Source organism: Camelus dromedarius, chromosome 11, assembly GCF_036321535.1.
Source record: "Camelus dromedarius isolate mCamDro1 chromosome 11, mCamDro1.pat, whole genome shotgun sequence".
NCBI lineage: Eukaryota > Metazoa > Chordata > Mammalia > Artiodactyla > Camelidae > Camelus > Camelus dromedarius.
In genome coordinates this window covers 32,766,279-32,790,246 of record NC_087446.1, presented here as the reverse complement: position 1 = coordinate 32,790,246, position 23,968 = coordinate 32,766,279, and the positions used below count along the sequence as shown (strand labels likewise).

Sequence of the window (23,968 nt, the reverse complement as noted above, 5' to 3'; positions counted from 1 at the left end):
AAATCACTGGGTCTGAATTACAGATAAAACGTTGGTCAAAGAGCCATTTTTTCCCCTCAAAAGTATCCAAAAGAATAAAGAAAAGAAGTGAATCTAAGAAAAATATCTGAGAAAAATGTATATACTCAAATTCTCATTCAATTGCCTCATTTAATATTTTGAAAAACTTGTCACCAAATTTTTAAAGGCATGGTTTCAAATCAGACTTGTTTCCAAGTCTAAATTTAGCCTTCATTCCTTGTGTCATATTTCTTCAGGGACAAGAAGGAAAATCAATGCCCCTACTCACCTTTGGAAGAATTTCACTGCCAAGTCTCCATGGTTCTATGGGATCCAACAATCCGTGGCTCAGTATCGATTTTCCTATGACACCTGTAGAAACAGCCTCTCCTTCCTTTCTAACAAAATATAGCAACAAAAATCGTGTCGTTTCTGAATAAATTAAACAGAGGCTATTAAGCACAACTTCATCCTGCAAGGAAGTGTGCTTTACATTTTCTAAAAACAGTTCCCTTAACTTGATTTTTCTGAGCCTCTGAACAACCTCTTACAGATAACATGAACATGTATTTTAAAAGATCGTTTGAATGTAATTTTAGGTATCTCACATTAATTCATTTATTATAAATAGCATTTATTTTTCTAAGAAAATAGACAAATGGTAAAGTGTATCAAACTTCAATGCCCAATTTTAAAATAGCTCCAAAATCAAAACCCTTTTTGAATATGAAAAACCACAATTATGCCTTTAAAATCAAAAGCTTTGATAAAATAGAAAACCCTTCAAGGCAGTGGAGTAGAATATATCAAATCCTGGGAGAGAGGGCGGGTTAAACTCTGGGCTGGCAGTTTTATAGCACTAAAAGAATTGGGAGAAGAGGCAAGAGCTACCACTTTCCTTGGGAAACATACATACAAAAACAAAAACAAAAACCTAAGAAGTCATGTTTCCCGCATTCTTCACACACCTGATTTAAACCTCAAAGGTATTTGTTTCACCCTGGGCAGACTTCTCTGGGCATGTCTGAATATATTCCCCGCAGCCATTCTGTGCTGAGTGGATCAACTACAGTTGGCAACCCACTCCGTCACTCACTCCATCAGTCTGAGAATCTGCAAAATAAAAATGCAGTGTTAAAGAAATTCCTTTTACATCTGCTTTTCCTTGTAAAATCCTAGAGAAGGAAACACAAAGCAGGTTGTTTCCCACAATATCTATGACATGTGACATCTTTGTTAAAAGTGACATGGCCGTGTTGCACTCTGACAGGTTCAGTGTTAAGACCTGACAGATGTAAACCGGCAAGAACAACCTCCCTGCCACAGATATTTAAGCTCACGTTCAAACTTTGATGTGATAGTCCCTTGATTAGCTTGCACAACAGTGAGTGCTACTGCCTTTCAAGTTCATTATAAATTATGCTATTCTTCACATTACTGTCAATTTAAGCTCCTGTTTTACTAAAACGCAGGCATTTTAACCGCTCATCAAACCTGTGCACATTTTTGAGTTAAAGAATTAGATCAATCCAAACTCCAGTTCTCAAGGGAGAAGTTCCATTGTTTATCAGGCCATGTCTACACTGGCTGAGCAAAGCGCTCTGTTCAGAAGGATAAGCGCCTTTGGCAGCTAGAGTCCACATAGCTGACCCATGGATGCCGGGGTGGAGCTTCTTCACTTAATTCCACAAGTGCAATGAGATCACTAAGCATTTGATGAAAATGACAAAAAGCATGGTGTGACTGTTGTTCTCATTTATTTACATGGTAGTCATTTAGGACGTAATTCAAAGAATCTATAGAAAAATAAGAATGCTTATACTTCACAAGGCAGCAATGAATATGAGTAATTGAAATAGTTTATAAGTCAATGTTCAGTTTAACCTAAGTCATACTCTTCCTCAACAAGACAATGGTGTTATGATTTTAAAATGCAGTATTTCTTAACTGGTCTAGGCTAAGCTTATAGCTCTGATTTTTATATTTATGGGAAACAATCTCCAGAGTTCAAATAATTAAAAAGATGGTTTTGATCTCACCAAAAAAAAAAAAAAAAAGGTCAAAATAGTAATGGATATTTTGGAGGAAATATTTACACTCCTCCAACTTGCGCCATCAAGAGTAAATAACAACCGTAACTAAATCTATTCTGGGGACAGTAGAATGTCCTCAAATCATCTTGAACATTGAGATCTTTTCATCAATTTTTAGAATAAAAAGAGGTTTAGTAGAAATGCTCTTCTAACAGCTATGAAATTATAGGCTTCCCCCTCCATCCACACAAACACACCCCACCCTGTGAAATAACAGATACAACACTAATCACATCTGGAGTTTTGCCAGGGCTCCCCCATCAGTAAGCAGGCAGAGTTGAACCAAGTTGCCTTAAAGGCATAAAGCCTCTCTCACCCCTGTGGAGGTGAGATGCCCTCAAGGGGATCAGAGAGCATCCATTCCAACTCTTTGAAGAAAGCAGGAATGAACATTTAAGTCTGTGGGAATCTATCAGAACTGTGCTCTATGAGCCTTAGTTTACCTCTACCGATATTACCCCCAAATAAATTAGCTATTTTTATGCTATAAACTCCAAACCCAAGTTTCCCTAATGGAAGTAGGATTATCTCCTATTTTTTGCTACTCCCATCTTCAGATTTTTTAAGATAGGGGTTAGTCTCTCTGTTTCTGTTTATCATTTGATTTAGAATGCTAGCAGCACGTCTGTTGGTTAACTTATAAATTACCACTCAAATTCTAAAATAGAAATAAACCTAGGTGATCTAAGAATCATTTTATACAGCAAAGTCTAATAGAAATCGAATCTAGTATCTTCCATTTCTACATGAAAGCCCTAAGAATGTCTACATATAAGACCACTGTTGATATATTTGCCACACCATGTTTGAGCACCTGGTAATGATGATGGTGGTGGTGGTGACGATGATGGTGATATAGCAAACACCCTTATGGTACTTACTATGTGCCAGGCACTATTCTAAATGCTTGCTCTAAATGCTCTATATACAATGCACTCATTTAATCCCCATGACGACTCTCTAAAGTAGGTACTATTATCTCTTTTTCACAGACAAGGAAACAGAGTCACAGAGGCAACAAGAAACCTGCCCTGGATCACATGGTCAGGAAGCGGTAGAGCTAGGATTTGAATCCAGGCAGTCTGGCTCCGGAGTCCTTTGACATTGCTTCTCTTCTCCGAGCCCGGCCACCAAACCAGTGTCATGATGGATAGAGATTTATATCAAAAAGTGAATTGTTTACATTGGCTCTTTCTTTCCTACACGAGTAGAAATAATATGCCTGAAAGCTTTACTCTCTGAGCTGTTTGGGGCCTGAGGCTCATTTACCTACTTCTTTCTCAGGTCTTTTCTTCTACAGCGAACCAGCATCTCCTTCTTTTAGAATAAGTTCCTATGTGAGTGAAGTATTGTGCTGTACACCAGAAATTGACACAACACTGTAAACTGATTGTACTTCAGTAAAAATATATTTTAAAAAAAAGAGTAAGTTTGATGCACTCAGAAGCAAAACTGATTCTCACTGATCATCACTTCGGGAAACCATTTACTCCTTTAAAATTTTGATTCTGGAGGATGCTCACTGAATGTGTAAAACACCAAATCAGGAAGGAACTGCAAGAATACCAATGATTAAACAGAGCCTCTGAGTGGAGCAGACTAATGGAGTTGAGCCACCTGAGGTCAAATCCTGACACTACCTTTTGCAAATGTGACAGGTTATTTATCTCTCTCTGACTTAATTTCCTAATCTATAAAATGGGAATAAAAACGGTATTACCACTTAGGGTTGTGAGGATTAAATAAACTAGTGCCTAAAATGCTTAACTTAGGGCATGGCATGTAGTAAGCACTCAATTAATACGCACTATTGTTATTATTACATGTGGTTTGTATAAACTAGACTCAAGATTTTATCATTTACACTGCAGTGTAAAAGCATTAATACAGATTTTAGGAAAATCAGTTATGATCACAGGAAATTCTTTCAGCTGAGGGACAGTCTGGCTTAAAAATTCACTGTGACATAGCTCCACAAATAACTTCACTCCCCTCGATTAGGTGAGAGCACAGGCACATTACAGGATATCACAGTAAAGCATCAGAGCTTACAGTGTTATCATACACTTACCCCAAGATCCAGAAGTAGATTTTTCTACATAGTTAGGTTTTAAGTAACATAAAAGGATGTCTTACTTGTTTGTTTTTTATATTATAATCCAGGTTTCTGCACAGAGTCACTGAAGAGAAATTGACCTGGACAGCAGAGATGCAATTTTTAACAACTGTGCAATTCAGCAGCAGTAAAACTGCCCACACATCCAGCTTGTCTTTTCTTTCTTTGCTCCCTTCCTTTCTCTACAGTTTAAAAGCTTAAGTTCAAGTCCCACATGAGAGACTTAGAAATGGCTGCTTAGGAACCTGAAATAGAAATTTCCATCGCAAAGAGAGGGTAATGTGAGTACTGGAAGAAGATGACTTGCCGAATGCACCAAGTGCTTCAGTAAGTGTTATACAACGGAAAAGGAACAGATTGAAACCTTTTTTCCTGTCAGTTCTAAAATGGACACGGTCACTAGCGAGAGAGCAAGGAGCCCTGCGGCCCTGCAGGAGAGCCACGTAGAAGCCATTCTAGGTAAACCTCACACTTTCACTTGGATATTCCCAGGATGCACTGAATTGCTTTTTTGTGGTCCAGGCGCCATGGGACTTGGGAACCACATGCGGGTCCCCAAGGGGCTGGCAGTGAGGAGGGGAACATTTGCCTCATTTCTCAGTGCCTCAGACTTGGGATATTCTTTGGCAATCCTGAGGGGAAGAAAGTATTGATGTATAAAGTAGCACCTTAGTCAAGAATTAAAATTTTAAAGAAAGGGGTCAGTGAGTAGCCGCGTCTGGTATTAAGAGAGTAGACAGAAAAAGCAATGGTGAGACAGAAACACAAGGTCTCAATTTTAATCCCACATCTGCACCTGGAAAAGCTCACCACTATCAACCTTCAGAAGGCAGAGGCTTATAAATACGCAGACCAGCAGACCTTCATTCTGATATAAGATTTTAGCAATAATCAGCCTACAGTTCTCTAGGTAAGGATGGTGTGTCCCAGAAATAGTCATCAGCCTTAAGTATCATTGAGTGAGGGGCAATTCTAGGATTAGAAGTTATGGAGGTATAAAAAGGTGGCTAAAGTGTCAGAGAAGAAATAAATTTCCTGATAGCAATTGAATTATTTGAAGGAAAATGGAGAGACCGGGAAACAAATGACTTCTCCTAGCAAGAGATGTCAGCATCCTCAGCTGGGAATTATCTACACAGACGACAGAGGCATGTAGAGGAGATGCTGGGCTCGGCATTTTGCAACCAAGAGGATGTGGAGAAGAGGGGCAACGAGGAGCCGAACAGCACAGTCTGGTTTCTCACTGGAGATCATACATCTGGAGCAAAGGAAATGGACGGTTTCAGCAACTCGGTGCAAGAGGTATCCCATGCTCTGCGAGCACCATGAGGTCAGCGGAGCACAGGGCCAGGCACAAAATTCTCTTTAACAAATGAAATTCTCATTTCCTTGCAGCAGTATTCTGACTGCCACATATTTGGGTCTCATTTAAAGCCATTTAAATCCACACTTTAACCCGAGTGATTTTTAAAAGGATCCTACTTATTTCATATCATACACAAATGCCAACCAATGACATTGATTCCCCAACACCAAATCATCTCCAAACACCAAATCATCTCCAAACACCAAATGGGAAGTTGAAAAAAAGGGAAAGAGGAAGATGAGCTCGGCCGAGTGCTCCTCGCTGACCACTCCGCAGACCTGCTGTCACTTCTCATCATCCTTTTTTATGATCCCCCACACAGATTCCACCCAGGGGATTTGGTTCTTAGCAAAATGAATGTGAATTAATTCTAATCATAAATTTTAATGAGGCAACACTTCAGATGCTCTCTCAGACGTTTCCAATGCAAAACTTGCCATTTTCTGTGGTGAAGCTGGAAATTCTTTTCCTCGGAAACCTTGATTGTTTCACCTCTGCTACTTTGACTCAGTGGAATAATTTGCATATCAGTAAGGTCAGATGAGACAGAACTGGAACCTCAGGCTTCCTACACCCTTCCCTCCATTCCACCCTGACATATTTCTCCTTCCCTTTCCTTCTCAAGTTTTCTAATTTCACAGAATTAGATGTTGTACAGCATGACATCACACTTGATCTTGCCATTACACTGCATTGTTGGAAATTACACTAGTTCTAGAATGTGGACAGAATTCCTTTCAATATTTCCTGTTGGTTTATTAAGCGGCAGTGTCATACTCACAAAAATGATGATTTCTGGGGCCAGTTGTTCAATTCTTTGGAGACTCACATCACATTAAAAAAAGTTTCCCCCCAATCTTCTTCTCTTCTCTCTATCCCCAGTATGTTTGACATGTCAGAAATAATTAGAAGTGGCTTAATAAATTCAAGAGACATTTCTCCTTATTATTCCAGACTGGATGAGTGTAGGAAGACTTTGTTACCAGCTTTATTCCAGTTGGAAATGTGCATTCAGCATCAGCTGTATCTCAGGAAAAACAGCAGTCTGTCCTAATGTTTCAGATTTCTATTTCTCTGAATCCAGCCCTGCCTCCCAGGCACTGTTTGTTCCTTCTAATTAATTATTAAAGGCGAAGGCACTTCTTAATCTGAGGTGTCCCTCATCTTCTCGTGCCACTTTTCATACAAGCATGTTCAAGGCAGTGACTTTTCTATATCACTTATTAATATCAGGACAGCTTGTTTCAAAGCAGGTTTCTGATTAGAATGGAAAAAATAAAACCAGGAGGTGATGATAAAACCTTGCGTTCTGAGCTCTCTCTTATTTCACACTCTCTCCTTAGAATGGGCACTGCCTGTTCTTTTCATTAAAAGCAGAAAATCTGTTTTGTATCCAAGGTAAATGGAGAATGCCCACAGCTATAGTTCCTTTCAAAGCTTACTATCGTCATATACGGTAAAAAGCTATGACAAAGGGTCCTGCTTTAGCACAGTCTTTGGTTGTATTGTTGGATAAATGAAGTCATCCCTCTGCAGAATGATGCATTCTATGCACCTCCCCAGGTGGATGGAATGCAATCTAATATTGGAGACATTAGCCCTTTTCACTGATAATGGGGATTACAGCACATTTTCTGAATCTCAGATTTGTTGGTTGGTAACAGCTCCTCTGACAAGCTCTAGAAAAAAACTCTGCCAGGTGGGTTCACAAGTAGAGAGGCCCATGCAGGCTGAAGCCGCCCAACAAATTCTGGGAGACGGGTTTCTGAGATGGCTGTGGCTGATGGAAAACATTCTTGACTCGGATAGATGGGATTGGGTTTCTTCGCTACGACTCGTTAGCCATGTGGCTTTGAGCAAACCACTTACGCTCCCTGAGGCTTACTTTATAAAATGTTGGTAATAATACCTTTTGAAGTTTATATAATAAATTGGACAGTGTATGTGACAATGAAAGCATTAGTTTGTAATAAAGCATCATACAAATGCTCGGCATTATTTTTCCCAGATAACAACCTGTGCCTAATGAGCAACTAAGTCATGGACACTAAACAGAAATCTAGGTGAAATAACCATATAAAACATAATCATGTTTATTCAACACTAGGAATAAGGCTTTCTTCTAAAAAAAAAATTACCATTACTAAAATTTAATCTTACGTATATATCATATGTACAGGTGACCAATTTTCAAGAAATGATAATGTAGTAGAATACTCGAAACGACATAACAGGGTAGACATAAATTAACACTTCTTAATAATTCAGGAGGCATTTCATTGTCTTACTGTACCTAAGTGTCATAATTATGATTATCAGTGGCTAATTTACTAGAGAAATGAAGGGAATTGAAATGACTCTATGATATAACTGAGAATAAATTTTAGGAATTAATCCATACTATCCATTTTTAATACTGTCACATGTCTCTATTTCAAAAAAGTAGCATCGCCTTGATAATTCTAAGTTATCTGCCCTGAGCTTTTAAGTGATTTGTATTCTCTCAAAGGGGATGTTAACCACAGCAGAAATTTTCACATTCTAACACATCAGCAAGCATGTTGCCCAAACATAGCAACCTCTGGGTGGTGTCCGAGGCAGGAGCTCTGTTTCTCCACATCTGGCACACCAGCTTTGGAAAGAACAGCAGGAAGTAACTTGCAGAGGTGGGAAACAGGGAAGAAATATTAAACTCTAGCCTGACTAATTGATGGGACTGTCAAAAAAGAGGAAGTGAATTCAAATTTGAGGAAGGCTTTTTGTAAGTTATTGGCATAGACAAATGTAAGGTAAGTAATTATAGTGATTACGATTAATAGTCTTCCTCAGTTTACAATGGATAAGTTACATATGGCTTGAAAGAGAAGAGTTCTTTTTCTGGCAATGGTACATTTATTCCTCCATCATCCAATTCTTGCTTTCTCAGCTTATCTCTCAGCCAACATGAGTGACATATACAGTCTCTTCTTGTTTTCTTCTGTTTTTGGCATAGTTTGATATGGCTGGAATAGATAGGAAGATCTTGCAGAGGACAGAGCTGCAAGTGAGTTTGGAAATTTTAAAAATAGCTGTCTCTGAATAGTAAGGTATAAAGGTTTCTTCTGTAGAAGGTTAAACACACTCTTTGTTAATATGGCTAAACACACGTAGCAATTATTGTAGAATGGTAGGGTATTCTCAGGCTTAACACTTGCACGCTGTATCTGCCAGGATGTCATTGGCACAAAAGGCAGATGCATGTCATAATGACCTCTACTCTGAGCCTGGCCATCTGAATGATCTCCTTGAAATTAATAAATCTGCATATGTGCATGTGTGTGCGTATGCAAGCAGGGGCCCTTATAGCTGTATAATTATAAACGCACACATTTACACAAAAATATGCCAAAGGAAGAACCAAGGACACATTTGGCAGAGTGTTGTAAAACTCCACAAGGCTATCAACAATCAACCGTGAACCAATTAAAAGTAAAACTAGATTAATAAACATAGATGTTCATTTCCCCAACATGGGAAGGACTGTTTTCATCTCCTTCATTCATTAACACAGCAACTTTGGAATACTGCTATCAGAACAGCACAGCGTTTATGGTGGAGAGGGGAGAAACGTATAACGTGATTTTACAATGGGCAGTGCTTTTACAAACAGAATGAGGGAGATTTACACCAGTTAACGTGGAATGATATTAATATATACACTACCAGTATTTTGTAATCAAGCCTACTACTATCTATGGTGGTCACAGAGTTCTGTAGAATAGATATTTTAATTGCTGTAAATAGCACCTTTTTTTCCGGCATCTGGTCGTTTACCAGTCACAAGTACTTTCAAAGCCTCATTGAGGACATTGCGCCCACAATGACCTCAGATCTAAGGAGTCAAAAGACTAGTAAATCCATCATGTTTGTCAGCCCACATTCACAGCTAAAAGGGTTTTCCTTCTTGTTTGTAATGGGTCTAGAGAAAAAACCATACCCTACTCATTCTCAACCTATCCACACAGGCTTTCCCTGGACAATCCCCACCAGCTTCTGAGCACACATGCAGGGGGAAACATGTGCTGCTTCCACCGCCAGGGGCAGCCTTCTTTATCCCACATCAGTGCAGCTAAGCCGGGATCATTTGAAGTAACAGAACACGAAGATCTGAGAGTCTTAAAACTTGGATCTGATATTTTGTCTACAATATGATCAACTTGACTTATGGGTTGGCTCTAACCGTTTATTTGTTCAAAACTATGCCTCTACCACAAACCAGGCACTTTGGTCATGGTGAGAGCAGGAGATGAATTATCATCTATTCACACAATTGCGTAAGCCGTAACTTCAAATACAGAAAAGTTCTTAAAAATTAATCTTTTCTAACCATCAAAGAATTCATGCGTTTGTCTTTGATATAACCTAAAATTTTATTCATTATAGAAGTAAGCATTCATCTTTAGGTCCACAACTTTAAAAATCAAAATAGAAGAGTTACTAACAGAAGTAATGAGTTAATGAGGACTTGGCAAACTCTGATTAGTGGGCCGAATCCAGTCTGCCACCTGTTTGTACAAATAAAGCTTCCCTGGAACACAGTCACACTCATCTGTTTATACATTATCTATGGCTAGTTTTGAGTTACAACAGAAGAGGTAAGACACAATGGAGATTGTATTAATTAAAATTGGATGGTATGCTTGAAAAACAGGATGTACATATTTGTCTATTTTCCATTTTGGTGTGTTCTTTTGGGGGATCTACTTCTGTAGGATATTCTACAGAGTTCTTAAGGAATGTGTTTGTTCCCTCTCTGATACTAGGAAGAAGAAAAAGAGATCGTGGATAAGTAGTATTGTAAAACATAGAGGAAATAGAAATGAAATGACTTTCAAGCAATGTTTTTAAATCTGAACTTTGCCACTTCATTCACACCCACATGGGCCAAGTGCTGAAGTTTTGGTGCCTGTGGTAGGGGTAGAAAGAAAGGCTGGATTTGAATGATTTGGATAATAATGGAGCTTATTTAACCAGCCTTTAGAAATGTTTATAATGTTGTGAGAATGCCCCGATTCCTGAATATCCCAACGTTATCCTGAAAAAAATCTGGCAAAAAAAAAATCGTTTAAAATGAATTTTTGCAAAACATTTGCATGGATGGAGTTAACTGCCAAAGAGGCTCCAATTTAATTATGCCTGGCAAGTTGGCTGGGCTTGTCTGGCATTTCATTAACAAAAAATAAACCTCACCCTTTTGCCTGAGAAAATAGCATTTGTCATATTTTGGGGGACAGCAAAGCTCAGTGTGCTACTTCTTGGTATGAAAAATAATATCTCTGAAATGTGGATAAATCAAGCTTTAAAATAGTTGTACGTATGATGGATTTGATGGTGACAAAGCTGGGGGAAGAAAGCCTATTCAAATGGTGCAGATGGCCAGGCAAGAGATAAACCACAGCAAATGGCAGCAGGTCTGAACTGTAGCAGTGGTGGTGACAATGGGCAGGACAGTCGGATTCAAGAAGTATTTAAGATGGAAGATTAGCAGGTCCTGGTAATGGGTTTGAGGTGGGAAAAGAACAGAAGTGGGAAATGAGAAGCCAAAAATGCCCCCCGGGTTTGTAGTTTAGCAGCCCCACAGAACACTACGGAGAGCAGGTTTCAGAAGAACGAGAGGGTCAGTGTACATATGTTGGGTTGGAGGGTACCCGATGGACAGTGCAGGCAGTTGAATATTGAGCCTAAACTCAGGAAGGAGATCTGAACTACATTTAAAATTTATAAGTAATTGTAAAATCAGTGGATGAGAGCACACATACATTTTTCTTTTTTCAAATGAAGAGCTCATTTGAATCACACAATATTTTTCTTCCCTTTCAAAGTCCAATATGAAGTGTTTGATGACAAACCAAAGCAGGATTGTTCCAGCCACAGTACACATGCCAGTGTTTTCAAAAGCAAAGTCAGAGTGACAATTTCTGGAGACAAATGATTCATTTCTGTTTCTGCTCTATTCACTAGAACATAACCACAGTCGAGATTCAGTCTGAGGTTCAGTAATACAAAGTCTATGCCTTTGGGTACCACACAGACAGCAGTTTCTCTTTGTAGTGTTTCCCTATACAATGCCAAATAAAATGACCACAAAGCACTCGTGTGTACGAGCCGCGTAATTAAAAAGTACTTTTAGCCCTACATAACTTCAATATGTTAGTATATGGTAATTCTCTGTGATCCTGGATTTGAAATGGAATAAATCAAAGTGCAAAGACATAGCTGTATTCTCTTTCTTCTTCATTCCGAGACAGAAATAAAAATATGCAACAAGTATGTTTGGTCCTCTTTCGAGAACTTGCTGGATACCTTCACTCATTCTTGCTCTACCTGTAATTCCTCCTTCAGGCAATTTTTAATTCTATCCTTTACTGTTTCTCAGTCCTCCTTCCATGGTGTTGGGTTTTGTCAATGTTGTTATTTTGTATGATTATTTCCTTCATATCTATTAAATTTACAGCCTTTTTTTTTTTTTTTAAACGTCACGTCTACAATCTCAGTCCAAGACCTGGCAGTGGCTCTCCTGAATTATTGTGGCCTGTTTTATCTGGTCCTCTGATTTCTGAAAATTAAGACTCTTCATCTGCCTTTACGTGGCTTTCAAACTTGAAGAATAAGGCTATGGTCAACACTCAGCAGAACTGCTAGGGTTGCTTCCCTATTTTCCAGGGACCGAATCAAAGGCAGTTCCATTTTATTTTGCAGACTCTCCCAGCTTCACAGGTCATGGGGCACTTCACACTTCCCTGTCTGCTCTGTATCTTTACCCTCTCCAGTCTGCCATATTCTTCTTTGGGAAATCATCTCACTGCCCACATCATTCAACCATGCCTCTCTCATTACTAAGCCATCTCCCAAAGTGTGACCTAAGTTTGTGATGCAATGCCTGGCTCTAGGGTTCTGTAATAAGTCTACCTTTGCTGGCAATGTCTGGAAAGCAAACGTACCTTAGTTGCAATTTCTTAAGCACATACCACTCGCTAAGTCATCCCTTTTTTTAATACCTAAAATTACCCTATGATTTGCATGTTTTCTACCTTCATGACTTTAGCGGCATTTTCTCACTCCAAATTTATTATATCTGTGTCTCCTTTATTAGACACTAAACTCCCCAAGTGCAGGAATTATATAGCTATAAGTCAACCTTTTTGGGTACTGACCAGTCATCATTTAAAAAATAATTTTAGTAGTGACAAAATAGAAAGTATTATGCAAATTTACCTGTTCTTCTGGGAGGACATAATGAATAAGCTGTCTTGGTAACCACACAGCTTGGCTCTATCAGTTCCCCAGTAGGCTTTGAAAGCACTAAGCCTGTTTCTTACCTTGCTGCCTGTCCTGTGGAGCTAATCCAACCACAGACTTGTCTTTGAAGTCAACTGGAACATCATGCATGGGTGAACTCCAGAGAGCACACAAAAGCAAGGAAAGAAAACTGATGTGTTATTCTTAACAAAAGGGACTGTGCTATTTCTGTGTTTCTATACACACTTGGGCATCGCACAGACTTCAAGAGCCTGAAGGTGAAGTAGGAGAAGACGCTGAAGTTAGTAGTGTCTTGCGAGTAGGGAACGGGCCGCAGATGAAGCCACAACAGAATGGAAGTTTTAAATTTCTAGTATATAACTCTCGGTTTTTTTTTTCTTTATCAAGAATCATACAAATCACACATATTCTTCAAGGCTGTAAAACTCTTCCCTGAGAATGTCAAGCTCTTCTGGAAATGGCATCCACTCTTCATCGAAGGCAGAACAATTGCCTTGTAGACTAGCATTCAATTCCATGCAACAGCCCTTTATCCAGAATCTTTACTGAAAATGAGTTGTGCTCATCAAGATGAGAGCACCATCACCATCTTCAAGAAGAAAAGCATAAAGCGGCTCTCGTAGTATATAGCTCTCCATGGCCACTTACAAAGCACACTCTCAAATAGCATCAGTCCCTAATGCAGCAACATGGAGAAATACAAATTACAGCTTCAGTACTGCATCTCATAGTCAAGTGCCTGAAACTAAATGACGTTACAAAAATTTATTTTGTACCTACCTTTTGACCCTGCAAGTCCTTTCCTAAAAAACAAATTCTACAGAAATAAAAGAACCAACAAGAGGCCCCACCACTTAACAATTACGTATGCCTAAGTGGGTTTTCTTTACCTCTCCAAGCCTCAATGTGGTAATTTGTAAACTGTGGATAATGACAGTATATAGCCGTGTGAGTATGGTGTCTGGGATGTGGGAAATGGCCAAGGAATGTTAGTAAGGTGAGTGCTATAATCCTTATTTTGCAGAGGAAGAAACTGTGTTTCAATGATGCTAAACAATTGGTCCAAGGTAACGGTAGGTGTGGGATTTGAAAACAATTTGGTTTGAATCCAAAGACTAAAACTTTCCTACCTCAAAGGCTGCTGCTTAACTTAGAGCCCCAAAGTGAACAAGAAAATATGTCAGCTGAGAAGATTCTCCGAAGACCATCTTGGTGAACACTGAAGGATGTCTGCGTTTTAATAATCCTTTCTTCCAAAGTGTGTATTCAAATGTTAGACTATTAGGTTTTCAAAAAACATTCAAGGTGCTCTAATCACAGAGCACTAAACTCAAAAGGAAAAAATGACTAAAACCATGGCCAGTCGGTATAGCGTTAAAAATGAGCATGAACCTGAAAATGACACTGATTACTGATGAGATGTGGATTCACCAAAGGTGCAAGAAAAAGGCTCTGTGCTCTTAGACATTTGATATAGCACTCTAATTTCGATTTTGCATTTAAATATTTCAAGATGAAGCACAAAAAGTTGTATTTGCCATTAGAAGCACCATTAACCAAAACACTGCGGCTACTTTATTGGGAGAAAGAACTGTATGACAATGAGTAAATGATGCTAAAGTTAAATTGTTACAAGTGAGCATGACAAAGATGGGCCAAAGACGTGTGTCGTCCCCTAGAAAGAATAAGCAAGGTGAGGATGTTGATGCTAAAACATATTTACTTTTAGAGGCATGACACTAAAATTAAATTTGAAGACGACAGTGGATGTCATGATTTAGCAAGTGAAAGTAAAACTGAGACTCAACGAATCTGTAATTCAAGAGAAACTTGATCTTTTTTTTTCCAAATATTTTCTTTTATCTCTTCTGATTTCACAAATTTAACCATTTTCCATATTCCCTGATGTAGAATACTTTGTCCTTCTCGAGTTTTTTTTTCTTTTTCTGATTTGTTTCATTTTTCTTCTAATGGTGTGAGCCTAAATGTGTAGTTTTAGAAGTAGGCTAAATAGAATGTCTCAAAGTCTCTAATCATGTTCTGAATCCCCTACTGGGGAGTAGGGAGAAATCCCATTGAAGAATTTCTCAACCATATCTCTTGCATTGCATGGAGTTCCAAAGTGCCTACGGCAAATGGCTATCAAAATGAAATGCAGCTTAGAGCAGACAGCAGTGGGAGGAGTTCCTTATTTGGGGGCAGTGAAGACATTCAAAAATCACAGGGATGTGTGTCATGCCTTTGCTCTCATTACCTGTTTAAACAGGTAGATGGTGAACCCTGCTTCCCAAAGACACTGAGAATCAAGAACTGCTGGGTTCTAGAGAGGATGCTGGTCTTTGAGTGGATCTCATTAAGTATCCTTCTGTCTGATTCTCCCTGTGATATGTCTAGTATCAGTTCATTCACATGCTAGGATACACAGGAGAACCAGTTCTTTGCTGTTCCCTCCCCTCAGCCCCTAAAAATGCGAACATTCGTCTTCCTCACTTAGTGGATGCCATACACTGTCCATAGGCAAGGTCTGGCAGGAATGTGGTGTGCATTTTTCTATCTGATTCTTTCCTTTCCTGAGCAGAGAAAACAAAAGTGGTCAAGGTTCTTCTCTCTATGTCTACAAAGTATAAACCACTCAAGGTGAAAGAAGAGGCTATTTAAGTTATCACTGGGCTTTTCAACACAGTTGTCAATGTAACTAAGGGGAAACACTTTAAGGTTTATTAAATAAAGTTTTGAAATTTTTTGGCTGACTCATCTTTGGCTTTGGAAAATGATAATCTACAGGCAAAGTTGTTGCTTTTCCTTAAAAACTTAAAATTTTATATTTGAGATAGAAAATAAAACTTGAGCCAATCCCAAAGCTCTTTGCTCAATGTTGGGTTTTATTTGGAATAATGTTTTTATCTATTTGAATGACTGGTGTAATATTTCTCCCAGAGAGCAAAGCAAGGCTTCATACACACAGGGATGTTGTTAAAGACAGCTTTGAAAAGTTTTCTACCTCATAGAATGTGTTAGCCTGTTTCCTCAAGATAGCTAGGAAGTTAAAGTATTTCTAAAAATATTTCAATTTATGTCTGTCTTCAAATTTTGAAGAGTATCTTGAAGTACAATTAAGGCAATGGTAAACTTCACCCCCCCCCCACATATTTAATTATAAATTGTTAAGGCATTTTTAAGTTTTGGACAGTTGAATTAACAACTAACCAGGCAACACAGTTCATTGTTTTTTTTTAAGTCCTGGTGAAATGAAAAATTTGCTGATGAAATCAACTGATCATTGTAAAATCTGTTTTCAAGAACTGGCCTTTATTCTACATGTTCTTATTATTGTTTTTACAACAAATAATCTGAAACAATATTCTGAGCCAAAAAGCTACATTTGATTGTTAATACTGTTTTCTACCTGTGATAAAATAGCTTCTCCCTTCACAGTACTGAAGCATGATTACTAAGAGTAATTTTATTATATTATCCAATTAGTTCTTCAGAGTTCTTTTTCTCTCTCCAATTACACTATAGTTGATGAGGGAAAGATCACATTTTCTCCTTTTATAAAATCCTCCACAGTGCCTTTAGCAACACTGGCCAGACAAGATAATTAAGGGAAAAAAGCCAATTGAATAATTGAGTAAATAAATGACTTGAATTCTTCCCAAATTTATGACAATAATTATGATTATTGAGTAAAAGAGAAACCGTTTTAGTTAGATCATGTACTGTACCAACTTTTAACCAATTTGGAATGCAAAAAATAAAATGCTCTAAACCACATAGAAATTCTGAACTTTTAAAAATATTTTGCTTTGTGGTAAAGAACCAGAAATCCTTTGCCATGTGTACTGACATTTCCTATCGTATTTACCCAACAAAATAAAATAAAATAAAATAAAATAAAATAAAATAAAATAATTAAAGAGATAATTGACTTGAAGAGGTTAAAATGTTCATAAATATTAGAAATTCAATGAGCTGAAGTGAAATGTATTGCATTGTATTGCAGCATTGAATTAGTAGGACTAAGTTACAATGAAGACTAAACTCTGGATTCAGATCTTTCTAGCACTTTGAAAGCACCAGCCTTAAAAAAATAGAACTCAATCTTTAAGATGATATGCTGCATTTTTATACAAATAATTCTATTCTTATACCATTTTCCTACTTGTCAAAACTGTTTCCCTGGACTGCACAGAAGCATATCAGATGGGAGGCAAGGTGTTTCACATTTCCAATTATATAAGTACACACATCTCCTAGGTGATTTTCTTGTTACTTGCAAGTTGTATCATTCTCGATATTTTTTAAAAATTAAAATTAAAAGCTGGTAACGTGAAACTATTTTTGTAAATGTCACCAAATGGAATTTCTTCTAAAGATCAACAGCATCATAATACAACATGACTAAAAATGGAATGGTATTATTCGTGCGTCACTTAGAGCCTTTTGCATATTAAGTACATAGCCAACAACTGAACAGAGGACTCAAGGAACATTAAGAAAAAATATTTTGATCAAAATGAGTTTTAACTTAGCATATTTTAAAAATATCTTCCTTTTGTTTGTACATTCAAATTGATAGACAATGTCCCTAAATGTACACAGCATGAGAGGGATCCCAAGGCTTTATCTGCGCAGTGACAAAACAACCAGTTAACTTAGAGAAAATAAAATCTTAAAAGACTCAGCTGATTGGGACTGCATGAGAAAACTGGCTGATTAAATATTTCCCTTTCCAACTGCATGTGGTGTGTTCTTATGGCAAATCACAGGGGCTAAATATCGTTCTCCATTGTGCACTCAGGTGGCAGTGAGATACCAACAATTACACACTGTAGCTAAGTGCCAAGGTTCATGCCTGAAATTAGTGTCAAAATGAAAGGACCAAAGAAATCCAGGGTGAAAGGGGAGACAAGCTCATCCTCTGCATTTTACCAACATCAACACAGTGTGTGATAAGCAGATAAGCATTTGGAGCACAGTTTCATTTTTGGAATACTCATTGACTGTTTCAGCTGCTACTATTACAATACTGTCTGCAGAAATATACCTGGTTTCTTAAAAGCAGGGTATAGCCAAAAGCCTCATAGCTGAAGCTTTAGCCTCACTTATCTCAACTAGCAGGTAGGGATGCCCAAAGAATGGGGCTGCTTTAGCAGAGTACCCCTATAAATTAGAGGGTACACACAGGCTATCATGCTCACTGATTCAGGGCGCAAACTTTCTAGCTTGCCTCACCCAGGAAAACTAGTATACGTTACATACGTATTATGTACTAGTAATACCTCTTTGAAGTGAACCCTATATTCGTATCTATGAGGACAAGTCATGGCTCTTAGAGTCAGTAAAACAGCTCCATAGCAGTGGTCAGATGTAGCAGTTGCTTTAAGAAATATCTACCTGCAATTTCCTGCAAAGTGAACTTTCTACCTTAAGTACTGAATTTGAGAACCCATAAACATATAGACATATATATTTCTCTTGAGATTTCAAGGCTACATTTTTTTTTAACACAATTGAGTGAAAACATAAATAAAATTAACCACAAGAGCTGCTTGTTGATACAGGAGATTTGCACTAGGATTTTGAGTGTTGAATTTGAATTTTATCAAAAAAAGTGCAACGTGAAGTATTAACTAATGAAACTTTATGATGGTTAAGAGAATAGCTCTTTGGGGGGGGGGGTCAGCAATTTCTATGATATTGAAAAATGCCCCCAGGATAGAAAAATAATGATATTCAGCATTAAACAATAAAACCTACTTAGAGTCTGCTGCATCATGGGCCTGAAAAGTGATGGAAAACAAATACAAACAGACCACAACTGCACTTTCTTTCAGAAACACCACAGAGTTCATTATATATCTAATTTATTAATATTGATGAGTGACAATTTATTCTCAGAAGAAGCAAAAACATATTTGAAAGTCAAGATTATTGTGTAGAGGTGAGGGTATAGTTCAGTGGTAGAGTGCATGCTTAGCATGCACGGGGTCCTAGGTTCAATCCCTAGTACCTCCACTAAAAAAAAAAAAAAAAGATTATTGTATGTATGTATATATTCCTTAATAGGATCCCTGACCCTTATCAAATATTTAAAAATCTTTAAAGGCCCTCAGATATAAATTTAAGGATATTATTTTCTTTTTCCCTGCTAACTTTCTTTCTGTTGTCCATCTCTCCCTCTTTCATTCCTCTCTTCCCCAGCTTCAAATGCGTATTAACTGTATGATCTATGGCAGGTGCTGTGCTAGGCAGTGGGGCTCCTGCTTCCAAGACTTCTAGTCTTACTTAGTCTTACTTATTTTACTGCTGGTTGTCTGAACTCTTTGCCAGCATGTCAGCTGGGTACAGCTACCAACACTGAAGCAGCCAGGACACAGGAAATATGTGAAACGTTACCTAGCCACAGGTTATTCTAGTTGTTGCAAATGTCACATGTCAAATGATCGACTCAGATAAAGGAATTTTAGGATTTCATTTCTAAGACGAGTTTTGACACAGACACTGAAGGATGGGAGGCATTGAGAAAGCAGTGGCAAAAGTGTTTCAGGTGCAGGAATGATTAGAGAAAATGCAAGGTAATCTTTGTGGGGCAATGAGCAGATCAGCCTTCCAGTGTAGAAAAGCCCTGTTCAGAAATAGGCAATAACGTAATCGGAAAGACTGAAGCCAAAGGGTGAGAAGTCTGAGGAAGTTTTGAAATTTTAAAATGTTATCCTGTTGGCCCTGGGGGACCCATAGATGCAAAAGGAAATAACGTAATGAAAGTATCAAGGTGCTTGGGAGGACCTGTTCTAAGGGCAGAGACCTGCCTGTTACATTCACTGCTTTATTCTAAACATCTTGAGTGGCCGAGGACATCGTAAATGCTCAATAATATTTGTTGAATGACCAGAAGAATGAATGGAGCCTGAAAGACTTGAGTTTTAAGTCATCTCAGCTGCCTACTAACTGTGACCTCCGGGGAGTTCCTTAACTTTTTAAAGCCTCAGTTTCCTCATCTGCAATCAGGGACAGTGATACTACCTTTGGCGTAACGTAATTGAAGGGGTTGAATGAGAAAACAAATTTAAAAGGCTTAGCACCTTGACGAGCATATAGAAAATGAATGTTAGCTATTTATAATTAGAATTAGAGGTCTCTTAAAATAGTATAAGAAGCATTGGAAGGAAGCATAAAAGCAATAAAACCAACTGTATCTACTACTTCGTGGGCCTGCATATCAATAAGATAACTGCTCAAAACACATTTGGACTATTCTGCCAATATATTCTTCTAAATTGGCATATATGTCCAGAATATATTTTAAGTCTTTTAAAGAATAGCCAAGAGAAATACAAGTTCCCACATGACATCGATTGTGCTGTAATTAACTGATGATGTATGAATAACTGGTGAGACTTCTATAATCTGCAGAACCAGGCAAATAATTAAATTGAATCAATGGTGAATATTAAATTAAGAGCTACAGGAGTAGGGTCTGGCACAGGCTAGGCCCTGAATAAGTGTTTGTTGAATGAATGAACGAATGACTGAATGAACGAATATTTTCTAAATCCATATGGGAAGACACTTTTATAATTTATTTGATGTCCATGTTCAAATTTCTAGCAAATTGAATTCTTCTTCAAATATTTCCTGAAAATCCAACACTTTCAAAGATGCCTGGAGTAAACTATGTTAAAACCCTTGAGATCATGATAATTAACTATCCACCATATGTTCCTGGCCATGGTAAGCTACCTTGTCTTTCTTTCTCTAAGGACACGCCTAGCCTTATGGTATATTTTAGTCTCTGCTTTCGGACTTTGAACTCAATTGTCAGAAAAATACAGGAAATTCAAGGATTTATGTATCACAAGTACATCATGCTTAAATAATGCCAAGCGAAATCAAGAATATAAATTATGGCTTAGAAATATTATTAAGAATGTGAAAAGGTTCTGTTTACTAGATAGTGTAAGATCATAAAGCCTAGTACCTTTAGAAGGACTTGGGGTCACTATAAGTCTATATAGGCCATCTTTTGATAAAAAAATTATAAACACCATTCAGCAAATTACAATTTTCACATTTTAATCTGAATAAATGTTAAATGTTTCAGTTAATTATTAGTGACTGTTAGAGTATATAATTCTGCTTTTGGCAAAACTTTCATTTTCTTAAGTCATTCTGGTATCATTTAAACAGAAATATCTGACTGATGGCTATACCAATTAAACTCTGCTGTTGGATCTCTGAGGTAATTAAACACTAAACACCAGTAGATAAAATTTTACCATGTGTCTTTGCCAACATGCTAGGATAGTAACTTGGGGCGACTCCATTAGCTGTGTAAGAGGCCCCCTTCCCTGCCAGTTCTTTCTCTATAATAAATTTTCTAGATGATGCTCACTGTAATCTGAGTTTTGCCACTTGACAAACTATTTTGTGAAAAATAAGCTAACTGAGGCAAAGGAAAGATTTTAGTGAATTATTCCAGTAGCTTGCCACTACTGGGAATATTCTACATTTTAATATCAACTCCTTGAACAACATCCCAAGGTCAACTCAAATCTTTCAGCACTTTATACGTAATTTCTAATGAAACAAGTTTAGGGCTTTTTTTTTTTTTCCCCAAACTCAGACAAAAAGGTCAGACAAATAGCTCCAAAGTCACTATAACTTTCTAGGTGACAGATAAGAATAATGGCACACCAGAAACACAAAACCACAATTAGAGGAGGCAAAAAGAGTAACTGATTACTCTGCAACCCTGGTAGGTGGAAAGGAATATTAATTACAGAAAGAAAGCAAACTTAGGGAAATGCAGTAAACACATTAGGAGAGAATAATCCGATACTAGTGCTTAATTTTACTTTTATTAAAAAATGCACTGACTGCATGTTAATTCAGCAATAATATTATATTCTGACTTTAAATATTCACTACAATTAAGTTAAATTGTATAACAATTTTTCTAACTAGCATTGAGAACAACGCAATTTGGAAGCTAATGGCTTTGTGTAACACACATAGAAAAACTGATTTAAGGTTTTCATTTTGACTTACATAAAAATTGATCTAATACGTCACAACTCCAGTTCCCCAAAGATCTGATTCTGTAAAAGCTATGTGATTAACTTTATTTGTGTCTACATGTCCCGAAAGAATTGAGGTGCCAAGATGTTTCTGGTAACATTAGCTGCAATCAAATTAAGTTTACCTATCTACACTTACCTATTCAATAAAGATAGATATAATAACTGTATATTTATACACAGATTTCTAATTTCCTAATCCTTTTTTAAATTAAAAAAATACAGGATATCTGGAAGGAAAGTCAATTTTGTGGTAGCATAGTATTTATTCCTTCTGTTTTGTTAGCCTTTCCTGACATTGTTTTTCCTCTTCAAACTACAAACTATCATATGTAATGTTCCTCCCTTTAACTTACACCTAAGTCTTATAAGGAAGTATCAAATTAAAATAGGAGGAATCTGGAAATACTCGTTGTTGTATCTAAACAGTTCAATACAATTGCTTCAGCTGAGATAAATTCATGAACCCTTTTCTAAAATACTTTTACATAAGGATGAAATGATTTCTGTGTAATAAACAATTACCAGCCAACATTATTATCACCAGAAAATTGTAAGCTAGAATGAGCAATAAAAACATTGTATTTGGAATGAGATATTAGAGAATAGCTATTAAAATATTTTACTCAATTTCTATTACACCTTAAAATGAAAGTCATCAAAATGTCATTACAGGCCTTTTCCCCAGATTCTTCAGAGACTGAATTTAATCATTTCAGGAAATTGAGTGCTATCCAACATTCACTTAAATCCTTTGAAATAACAGCAAAGCAAAACACAATGTGAAATTTATAAGACATTTTATATTAAAATATGTTCATATACATACATAGATACATACCACATACCGGGGAATATTTGTCTTTAGATACCTGGAATTAAATATTTCTTGTGAAATTAACCACTCATATAAAGTATTACCTTCGAGAAGACCTAAGAAACCCAAGAAGCCACAATTGAGCTTTGCAAAACCTCACTCTTAATAAAGCACTAAAGTAGCAGTTTTAAAAAATCGTCAAAAATCAATTTTTCAGAAATTACTTCCACCACAAATATTACCTGTACAACAGAGCATAGAACTTTTAACTGCTGTTCTACTAAAGAGCTAAACATTAGTTGAATTAGCCCAATTATACTAATAAAGGCATCCTTATGTGTTTTTTCAGAAAACTAGCACTCTGAAGAATTTTCAAGACGGAAGAGGCCATCCACATCACCTAACCCTGGTTTTTGTTACCAGTTCTAGAAATAAAATCTACATAAAATAGATAAAGATCATTTTTATTGACTCCCAAAATGATCATTTTCTCTAAAATGTAAAACTCTGCTGATTTTTAAGGCTGAAAGTAAACATACAAAGTACCTAATTGTATTTTGTTAATAAAAGCTAGCCAATCTTTAGCAAATTGCTAGCAATAAAATTCCCTAAGATAGTTTCTTCTTTAAACGTTTTATGTTCAAAACAATAGTTTAAATTTTATTTAGAAAGCAGTTTTCTAATGCTGCTGGCGAGAAGTACATGAAACGGCTTGTAAATTGTATTTTTAAAACGTTCAATTTTACCTTTCAGTTCGAGGAGGATGCCACTTCTTAGGGAACGCATTTTTCCTGGAGATACTCAGTGCTGGCCAATTTAGAATAAAAACCATTAGCATATTACTATTAAAAGAAAAAAAAAACTACACTACAAAAGCCGCAATCTCTCTTGGAAAAAGGCTGATGGCGCTTATAAGCAATAAATGCCTTTCCTGATACCTATTTTGTCATCACCATCTTATAAAGCACAGTGTGTGCTCCCTGCAGCATCAATTAAGCAGTTTTTAAGGGAACAGGGAAATGTATGAGGGCTCAGCTGCTAAGAACGGCTATATATTCCTCAGTGTCTGAATCACCATGGCTCCTTTTAACAAGGTTCTAGAATGCAAAGACGTCCAGGGACCACTAAGTAGCACAGAAGCAGAACATCCCTGGGAGTCACCAGTATTGGATACAACTTTTCCTCAAAGAACCAGCA

At 37.2% G+C, this 23,968-nt stretch overlaps 1 protein-coding gene across 12 annotated transcripts in view; it reads right to left on the bottom strand.

The window, feature by feature from the left end:
- Nucleotides 1-23,968, bottom strand: part of LOC116156423 (uncharacterized) — a 112,248-nt gene that overhangs the window by 69,740 nt on the left and 18,540 nt on the right. For 6 of the 12 annotated variants that reach the window (XR_010383175.1, XR_010383176.1, XR_010383174.1 and 3 more), the window contains 2 exons: nucleotides 23,518-23,578; nucleotides 290-1,113 (listed from right to left, as the gene is read on the bottom strand). Coding sequence is in view for 1 of the 12 variants with exons in the window: in XM_064491615.1 (XP_064347685.1) it covers nucleotides 290-432; nucleotides 969-1,047 (222 nt within the window). In the remaining 11 variants the exon portion in view is untranslated. Of the gene's footprint in view, nucleotides 1-289; nucleotides 16,738-23,517; nucleotides 23,579-23,968 lie in introns of those variants that run through there. The other 6 variants (XR_010383166.1, XM_064491615.1, XR_010383172.1 and 3 more) reach the window with 5 other exon arrangements.